Below are 9,694 nucleotides of genomic sequence, written 5' to 3' on the forward strand. Positions count from 1 at the left end.
AGAGGGTGGGAAGGTGACGGTGGTCGGGGGGGCAGTGGCTGAGGGGAGGGGAGGATGCTGGTCACTGTGGGTTTGAGAATGAGGTGAGGGAAGTCAGTGGCCGTGCATAGAACGAAGGTGGCTCGTCATGGTCACCTCCCTCCGGCCGTGTGTGCCAGGGACCATGGCGGTCTCTCCCCAGCCCAGGGAGGCAGCTGATTTCCCCACTACCACCCTGAACTTGTCCATGAAAACAAGAAGTCTGTGAAGAGTTAGACTCACCGCCAGGTGGAGGGGTGCACGAGACCACCTACCCTTCTGCTGCCAGCTGCAAGTTCGGGGGTTCCCCAAAACACCCTCATGTTTGCTCATTTGCTGAAAGGACTCACAACTCACTGGAGGCTTTGATTCTTGGTATGGCTCATTCCAGGGAAGGGACCCAGGTCAAAGAGGAAAGGGAAGGTGCTCACAGGGCAGATCCCAGGAGGCCCCAGGCACAGGCTCCTGCTGTCCCTCCCCATGGAGCTGTGGACAGCTCCCACTCCTCCTGCCGATGACGATGGTGTGTGATGGCATGGAGCATCGCCAGGCGGGAAGCCCCTGGCCTCAGTGGCCACAGTTCTTACGGGGCATTATGGACTGAACTGTGTCTCCCAAAAATTCCTAAGTAATCCTCCTGGCCTCCAGGGCCTCAGAATGTGAACCTTGTTGGGAGTAGTGTCTTTGCAGGTGTAATGAGCTAAGATGAGGCCATTTTAGTAGTGTGAGCTCCTAATATAAAAGGACGGGGGTCCTTATCAAAAGGGGAAATTTGGGCCGGGCTTGGTGGCTCATGCTTGTAATTTCAGCACTTTGGGAGGCCGAGGTGGGCGGATCACCTGACATCAGGAGTTCAAGACCAGCCTGGCCAACACGGTGAAACCCTGTCTCTACTGAAAATACAAAAATTAGCTGGGTGTGGTGGCACATGCCTGTAATCACAGCTACTCGGGAGGCTGAGGCAGGAGAATTGCTTGAACCCAAGAGGTGGAGGTTGCAGTGAGCCAAGATCATCCGGCTGTACTCCAGCCTGGGCGACAGAGTGAGATCCATCTGAAAAACAAAAAGGAGAAACCTGGACAGAGACAGGACACAGGGAGAAACAGTGTGAAGGCGAGAGGCAGAGGTGGGTGATGCTTCTACAAGCCTAGGAACGCCAAATTGTCAGCAGCCACCAGAAGCCAGGAGAGGGGCCTGGAACAGTCTCCCTTGCAGCCTGCGGAGGATCCAGCCCTGCCAACACCTGGATCTGGAACTTCCGGCCTCCAGATCTGTCAGACAATGAATGTCCGTTGTTCCAGCCCCCTAGTTGATGGTGCTTTGCTGTGGCAACCCCAGGAGACGAAGGCATGGGGGCTCCTCTGGAGGCTGATTGATTGCTCACTTGGAGCTCAGGCTGCAGGCTGCCGTCTCTCTGGGCATGACCCAGGGCCCCCACCATCAATCACATCTTTGGACGCCTAGTATAACCAAGGCCCCCGGAAAACAAAGACTCTCCTATCAGTCAGGATAGTCCAAGGGCTGAGAGAGCACCTGGCAGAAATTGCAGACAGAAATCAGACCTCTTTTTAGGCAAGGTTAAATTCTTTTTCTTTCTTTTTTTCTTTTTTGAGATGGAGTTTCGCTCTCATCACCCAGGCTGGAGTGCAATGGCGCGATCTCAGCTCACTGCAACCTCTGTCTCCTGGGTTCAAGTGATTCTCCTGCCTCAGCCCACCGAGTAGCTAGGACTACCGCCACCTGCCACCATGCCCAGCTAGTTTTTTGTATTTTTAGTAGAGATAGGGTTTCACCATCTTGGCCAGGCTGGTCTTGAACTGCTGATTTCAGGGGATCTGCCCGCCTCAGCCTCCTAAAATGCTGGGATAACAGTGTGAGACACCATGCTGGGCCAGATTCTTTACTACGCAAAGGGCCCAGAGATGAGATGCAGTGCACCCAGAGTCACGCAGCTGGTGGCCGGATTCCAAAGTCGGTGTGCCTGCTGCCTTCAGTTTTTCTGAGCCTACAGCCTTCGTCAAGGGGCAGGTGAACCAAGAGTTTGGCCTGAATGGCATGGCTTCAGATCCCCTAGGTGCACATGCTTTTTGTGGATTCAAACAGACTGTCCCGGACAGCCCAAGGGTAACCTGCCCCTCAGAGGAACACCCCTTTGGTGAACAAAGGTTGCCCTGAGAAGCCCCCTGTGATTTCCCCACAGCCAGGTATACGATCCCCACTGTGCACCTGCCATCCCTTCCTCCCGAGGTCAGGGAAAGATTTGCTGACTCTGTCAGTAATCTATCACTGCTTAACAGACTATGCCAAAACTTTGTGGCTTCAACATCAAACTTATTATCTCAGAGTTTCTGTGGGTCAGGAATTGAGGAGTGGCTTAGCTGCATGGTTCTGGCTCAGGGTCGATCATGATGTTACATCCAGGATGTCAGCCAGGGCTGTAGTCTCATCTGACGGCTGGACTGGGGCTGGAGGCTCCGCTGCTGAGGTGGCTCCCTCATGGCTGTTGGCTAGAGGTCTTAATTCCTCACCCACATGGGCTTCTCCATAGGCCACTTGAGCATCCTCATAACGTGACGGCTGGCTTCCCCAAGAGCAAGTGGTCTAAGAGAGAGCAAGAAGGAAGTTGCAATGTCTTTTATGGCCTCACCTTGGAAGTCATGCACCATCGTGTCTCTCCCATTTTGTTTGTTGGAAGCAAGTCACCAAGTCCATCTTACACTCCACCTCTTAGGGCCGTATTTTAGAACCCCCGCACTGACCCTACAATGGTCACTTAGGAACATTGTCCTGATGGTGGTCAAGGGATGCCTGAGAACATTAGGAAAAATAGGTCCCCCCCAACCCCTTATACTCAGCTCCTCCTGTTGGTCAGGGGCTCTGATGCTTGAGCTAATTTAATCCTAGCCTGGCACTGTTTGGGGCAAAACCAAAGTGATGGGGTGTAGAGACAAAGATTGTAACATGTAGCTTAACGGTGCCTGATGGTTTTGGTTGCATTTAAATTTTATTTTATTATTATTATTTTTTGAGATGGAGTCTTACTCTGTCACCAGGCTGGAGTGCACTGGTGCAATCTCGGCTCACTACAACCTCCGCCTCCCGGGTTCAAGCGATTCTCCTGCCTCAGCCTCCCGAGTAGCTGGGACTACAGGCGTCCACCAACATGCCCAGCTAATTTTTGGATTTTTAGTAGAGATGGTGTTTCACCATGTTGACCAGGATGTTCTCAATCTCTTGACCTTGTGATCCATCCACCTTGGCCTCCCAAAGTGCTGGGATTACAGGTGTAAACCACCACTCCCAGCCAGCATTTAGAAAGTAAGGCACTCCTACTTACTCTGTTGGGAGTATGTCCTAGGCTCAAGGGAAACACAGGTGAATGAAGTAGTAACTATCCTCCTGGTGTTTACGGCAAAGAGCGACAGAAATGAAAAAAAAAATGTCATTCATTGATGAATGAGGGAGTGCAGATGGGCAAAAGAGGGAGCCGCAGATCTGCTGGGATGCCTTTCCCAAGGAAGAGCCTGTTGCACTGGGCTTTGAAGGATAAGTAGGAGCTTGTTACTCTGGCAGAGAAAGAAAGAGCATCCCAGGCCAGGGGAACAGCATATGCAAAGGCACGAAGGGGCCCAGGGAGCCCAGGGAGTCTGGGGAAGTATGAGTGCTTTGGAGTGTAGGGGCTGGTGGCCGGGACTGAGGCTGGAACTAGCCAGGCCACACGGTGAAGGCCAAAAACTGGACCCAGAGGCTGACTAGCCTGTAAGCAGCATTTCCCAAAATCTGTTTCCTGTCTCATGGTTCTGTGAGATGTGATGGGGGCTCAGTTAGCATTCCTGAGACTCGGGTTTTCATCTGTGAGGCGGGGACAGCGGCGCCCTTTGCTGTGAGGTGTCGGGACTCAAGTGATAGTGAATGGGGGGCAGCCCACGGTTCCTGGCGGCCACTGATCCTGTCTCTCTGTCGTGTGTGTACGTGCGTGTGTGCTCCACGCCTGGCTTCTCAGGCTTTAAAATGTGTGTCAGCAGCAGCAGCAGCAGCCACGAGGAGGCCCCCGTCCTGAACGACAAGAACCTGGACGTGCCCGACATTATCATCACGCCCCCCACCCCCACAGGCATGATGCTGCCGAGGGACTCGGAGAACTCAGGTGAGGCTGCCCTCTGCGCCATCAAGCCTGGTTGGCTCTGGGGGCCCGGCAGAGACAGCTCTCAGGGGCGTGCTTCTGGGCCACGGGGCTGAGCTCGCATCCTCACCTCCCCCGGGTTTATTAACCATTTATGGTCAGACCTGTGTACACTGCACCGTGAGCCCCCCACCAAGGCGCCAGCCTCAGTGCAATGTGGCGTGTTAAGTAATTAGTAGACAGCCCCTGCCAGCCAACTGATGGATGGAGCCCGGCTGGCCCGCCACGACGCGGCTCCCGCCAGCCAAGGTAATTGATGGATGCTCCTTCCCCTGCCAGCGGGAGGACCGCTGCTCCATCTTGTTGGCCGCTGCCGTCTGGCTGAACAGGACAGACTTGGAAACACAGCCCATGCCCATGCCAAGGCTGGGGCTGGACCCTGGGCCTTCCAGATGCAGCTCACTGCTGGGAATGGGGAGAAAGTGGAGTTCTTCCCATTGAGAGGGTGAGGAGGTGGGAGACAGAGCCCCAAATGGGCATCCCAGGGACAACTTGTTCACGTGTTCATTGAGCAGAGATTTATTGAGCTGGGCCTATGCCAGGTACTGAGGCTGCTGCTGTGAATAATAATAACAATAATGGTGATACCAGGTCATGATAAGTAGCACTGTACTGAGTGTAATGAATGGATTTTGTTTTGTTTTGTTTTGTTTTGTTTGAGATGGAGTCTTGCTCTGTCATCCAGGCTGGAGTGCAGTGGCGAGATCTCGGCTCACTGCAACTTCCAACCTGTACCTCCCGGGTTCAAGCGATTCTCCTGCCTCATCCTCCCCAGTAGCTAAGATTACAGGCACGGGCCACCATGCCCAGCTAAGTTTTTTGTATTTTCAGTAGAGACGGGGGTTTCTCCATGTCGGTCAGGCTGGTCTTGAACTCCCGACCTCAGGTGATTCACCTGCCTCGACCTCCCAAAGTGCTGGGATTATAGGCATGAGCCACTGATCCTGGGCTATTTTTATTTATTTTTTGAGATGGAGTTTGGCTCTGCTGCCCAGGCTGCAGTGCAGTGGCATGGTGTTGGCTCACTGCAACTTCTGCCTCCTGCGTTCAAGTGATTCTCCTGCCTCAGCCTCCTGAGTAGCTGGAATTACAGGCACCCACCACCATGCCTGGCCAATTTTTGTATTTTAGTAGAAATAGAGTTTCACCACGTTGGCTGGGCTGATCTCAAACTCCTGACCTGAGGTGATCCACCCACCTGGGCTTCACAAAGTGCTGGGATTACAGGCGTGAGCCGCTGCGCCCAGCCACATCCCCATTTTAGATATGGGTAAACTGAGGCTCAGAGAGGTTGAGACACTTGCCATGCTGCTGGTTGGTGGTGTAGCAGGGATGCAGCCCAAGGCTATGTGATCTGAGCTTTGCCCCATGGCCCCCAGGCCGGATGCTCTCCCCGCAGGTGGCACCAATCAGCTGATAGCCATCATGACGTGGGTCCTCCTGGACCTGTGCAGGGCACACGGCACACATGAGGCTTGTGTGGGGTGTGTGGAAGGCTGTCTGGAAGAGGGACTCCATAGACCCTTCCACATGTCCTGAGTTTGGGTCTCCGCTTGCCCAGCAGAGCGAGTGACTGGGAGAAAGCTGTCAGGCCCCCTGGGCTGAGCAGTGCAGGTGTTATGGTGGTTGCAGTGGGGCACATTCCTCTGTGACCTTTCCGAGTGCATGGCACTGGCTAAATGCTTTTTATAAATCTCATTTAATTCTCATTCCAACCGTGAGGTTGTGAGGACCACCCTTATCTCTAGTTTAGAAATGGGGAAACAAACCAGGCTCCATGATTCACGCCTGTAATCCCAGCACTTCGGGAGGTCGAGATGGGCAGATCACCTGAGGTCGGGAGTTCAAGAGCAGCCTAACCAACATGGAGAAACCTTGTCTCTACTAAAAATACAAAAAATTAGCCAGGTGTGCCGGTGGGCACCTGTAATCCCAGCTACTCTGGAGGCTGAGGCAGGAGAATCACTTGAACCCACGAGGCAGAGGTTGCAGTGAGCCGAGATCACGCCATCAAACTCTAGCCTGGGCAACAAGAGTGAAAATGCATCTCAAAAAAAGAAAAAGGAAAAGAAATGGGGAAACAAACAGGTCCAGAGAGGGACAGTGCCTCACCCAGGAGCACACAGCAAGGTGGGAGAAGAGCTGGGCCCCTGCTGCACTTCTCCTGCTGCACCATAGAGGTGTCTAATCAGAGAGCCAAGTGTGGGCAGAGGCCCAGTCCTTAGCTCGGCTGTCACAGTCCCTTCCCTCTCTGAGCCTGTGTCCTCACCTATAAAGTGGGATCATACCATCTTCCCTGCTCCCAGGACCAGTGTGGGCACAGCAGAGACACAGGGTTACTCTCCAAGGTCCAAGCCCCAGGGAGGTTCCTGAACCCTGGGAGGGGTGTCTCTTAAATTTAAGCGTCTCCAGGGTCTGATTCACCCAGAAGGATCCACCATCACTGGGTCCCGTCTCAGCCTCTGGCAGCACCAGAAAACAAGGACGCCCGGAGGCCCCTGCCCTGCAGCTCCCAGGGAAGCGGGCCTGGGTGTGGTGGGGGCAGGGTGCATCCAGGTGTCCATCCCTCTTTCTCCTAGTCTGGCTGGATGAGACAGGGTCATGCCCGGATGATGGAGAAATCGACCCGGAAGCCTGAGGCGGTGTCATCGACTTGTCTGGTGGACTCTTCGCTCCAGCGTCCTGGCTTCAGGTGTCCAGGGGCGTGGCTGCCTGGGGAAGGTGGGCTGAGCACCCTGGATGGGAACAGAGCAAATCTGGGCCGCCGCTCAGAAAGACGTGGCAGGACCAGTGAGGAATCCGGCCTGCCTGCTTCCACAACAGGGTTTCCCAGGCCCCGCTGAGTGGACGCACCTCTGACGCCTCCAGGTTCTTGCCAACTCTGGCCTGGTAAGAGACAGCGCCGTGGTCCTGGCTGTCGGGGTCCCAGGGAAAGGCTTTTTTCTGGACAAACACACCCTCCCAGTCCCCTGGGCCGGGCAAACATGGGTCTCTGCCATCAACACAAACAAGAACTTCTTGCAGGCGGAGTGGCTGTTTTTTATGTGTTGTTTTACAGATATGGAAACAGTCCAAAATGGGATTTATAATTTCTTTTTTGCATTATAAATAAAGATCCTCTGTAACAAATAGTGAATCCTTTTTTTTTTTTTTTTTTTGACATGGAGTCTCCCTCTTGTCTCCCAGGCTGGAGTGCAGTGGCCTGAACTCGGCTCATCACAATGTCCACCTCCCGGGTTCAAGTGATTCTTTTGCCTCAGCCCCCTCAGTAGCTGGAATTACAGGCAGGAGCCACCACACCCAGCTAATTTTTGCATTTTTAGTAGAGGTGGGGTTTTACCATGTTGGCCAGGCTAGTCTCGAACTCCTGACCTCAGGTGATCTGCCCACGTCAGCCTCCCAAAGTGCTGGGATTGCAGGCGTGAGCCACCGCGCCTGGCCTCAAACAGTGAATCCTGCTTCTTGGGTCAGGAGGAGGCGATGGAGCACACGAGGTGGAGCGTGGGTTTAAGAGAGACGTTTAACATGGAAGAGCCAGTCTAGTGTGCAGGCCGTTGTGGAGGTCTTGAGCCCCTTCTTTTTCAGCCTGTGTGGAGGCTTCAGCATGGCCCAGGCCTGGGCTCTGAGGTCACATGGACCTCGTTTGAGTCCCAGCTGTAGGATCCTGGTGATGTGGGGTGAGAGGCAATATTGTGTTGGTTTTTTTAAATAACATCACATCAGTGCCAGGTGTGGTGGCTGACTCTTGTAATCCCAGCACTTTGGAGGCTGAGGCAGGAGGAGCTTGAGACCAGGAGTTCAAGACAAGACTGGGCAACATAATGAGACGTTTTCTCAATCAATCCAAGTAAATAAAGTCAGTGTTCCCAACTTCCCATAGAGCACTCTGACATTGGTGTGCATGTGTGGGTAGTGTGTATGTGCACGAGTGGGTGTGTGCATGTGCAGGTGTGTGCATATGTATATGTGTGTGCACGTATGTGTAAATGTACATGTATGTTTGCATGTGTAGTTTGTGCATGTGTGTGAATGTGGTGTATGTATATGGGTGCAGGTGTGTATGTGGGTGAATTTGTGTGCAAGTATGTATGTGATGTGTGCATCTGTGTATGTAGGTGTGTGTGTATATGTGTGTATGTGTGTATGTGCATATGTGTGTATGGCTGTGTGCATGTGTGATGTGTGTGCGTCTGTGTGTGTGCATGAGTGTGGGTGTGTGTGCATGCGAATGTGTGGTTTGTGTGCAAGTGTGTGATGTGTGTATGCATCTGTATGTGAGTGCGTGTGTGTACGTGTGTGCATTGTGATGTGTGTGTGCATCCGTGTGTGTATGCATGTGTGTGGGGGTGTGTGTGCGTGTGTGTGGTGTTTGTGTGCATGTATGTGGATGCCTGTGTATGTGCATGTGTGTGTGTATGCATGAGTGTGGGGGAGTGTGTGCATGCGAGTGTGTGTGGTGTTTGTGTGCATGTGTATGTTTGTGGGTGCCTGTGTATGTGCATGTGTGTGTGTACGTGTGTGCATGTGATGTGTGTGTGCATCCGTGTGTGTATGCATGAGTGTGGGTGTGTGTGCATGTGTGATGTGTGTGCGTCTGTGTGTGTATGCATGTGTGTGTGTGCATGTGAGTGTGGTGTTTGTGTGCAAGTGTGTGATGTGTGTATGCATCTGTGTATGTGAGTGCGTGTGTACGTGTGTGCATGTGTGATGTGTGTGTGCGTCCGTATGTGTATGCATGAGTATGTCTGGGGGTGCGTGCATGTGTGTGTGGTGTGTGCATGTATGTGGGTGCCTGTGTATGTGCATGTGTGCGTGTGTGTACGTGTGTGCATGTGATGTGTGTGTGCATCCGTGTGTGTATGCATGAGTGTGTGGGGGTGTGTGTGCATGTGTGATGTGTGTGCGTCCGTGTGTGTATGCATGTGTGTCTGTGTGGGTGTGTGTGCATGCAAGTGTGTGTGTTTGTGTGTAAGTGTGTGTGATGTGTGTATGCATCTGTGTATGTGAGTGCATGTGTACGTGTGTGCATGTGTGATGTATGCGTCCGTGTGTATGCATGAGTGTGTCTGTGTGGGGGTGTGTGCATGTGTGTGTGGTATTTGTGTGCATGTGTGTGTGTGGGTGCCTGTGTATGTGCATGTGTACGTGTGTGTACTTGCGTGCATGTGTGATGTGTGTGTCCGTGTGTATGCATGAGTGTGGTGTTTGTGTGCATGTGTGTGTATGTGGGTGCCTGTGTATGTGCATGTGTGCGTGTGTGTACGTGTGTGCATGTGTGATGTGTGTGCGTCCGTGTGTGCATGAGTGTGTCTGTGTGGGGGTGTGTGCATGTGTGTGGTGCTTGTGTGCAAGTGTGTGTGATGTGTGTATGCATCTGTGTGAGTGTGTGTGTACATGTATGCATGTGTGATGTATGTGTGCATCCATGTGTATGCATGAGTGTGTCTGTGTGGGGGTGTGTGCATGTGTGTGTGGTATTTGTGTGCATGTGCG

General features: G+C 53.0%; 1 protein-coding gene across 3 annotated transcripts in view; it reads left to right on the plus strand.

Moving 5' to 3' along the window:
• Positions 1–7,467, plus strand: part of CUNH16orf74 (chromosome unknown C16orf74 homolog) — a 44,320-nt gene extending 36,853 nt beyond the window's left edge. The window contains exons 3-4 of one of the 3 annotated variants that reach the window (XM_064369937.1): positions 4,022–4,165; positions 6,781–7,467. In XM_064369937.1, coding sequence (XP_064226007.1) covers positions 4,022–4,165; positions 6,781–6,839 — 203 coding nt within the window. In that variant the 3' untranslated portion in view covers positions 6,840–7,467. Of the gene's footprint in view, positions 1–1,881; positions 4,166–6,780 lie in introns of those variants that run through there. The other 2 variants (XM_064369936.1, XM_012466100.2) reach the window with 2 other exon arrangements.
• Positions 7,468–9,694: the final 2,227 nt, after the last annotated feature.

Source organism: Aotus nancymaae, unplaced genomic scaffold (assembly GCF_030222135.1).
Source record: "Aotus nancymaae isolate 86718 unplaced genomic scaffold, 86718_ANA_hifiasm-v0.15.2.pri h1tg000095l, whole genome shotgun sequence".
In the NCBI taxonomy this organism is placed as follows: Eukaryota; Metazoa; Chordata; class Mammalia; order Primates; family Aotidae; genus Aotus; species Aotus nancymaae.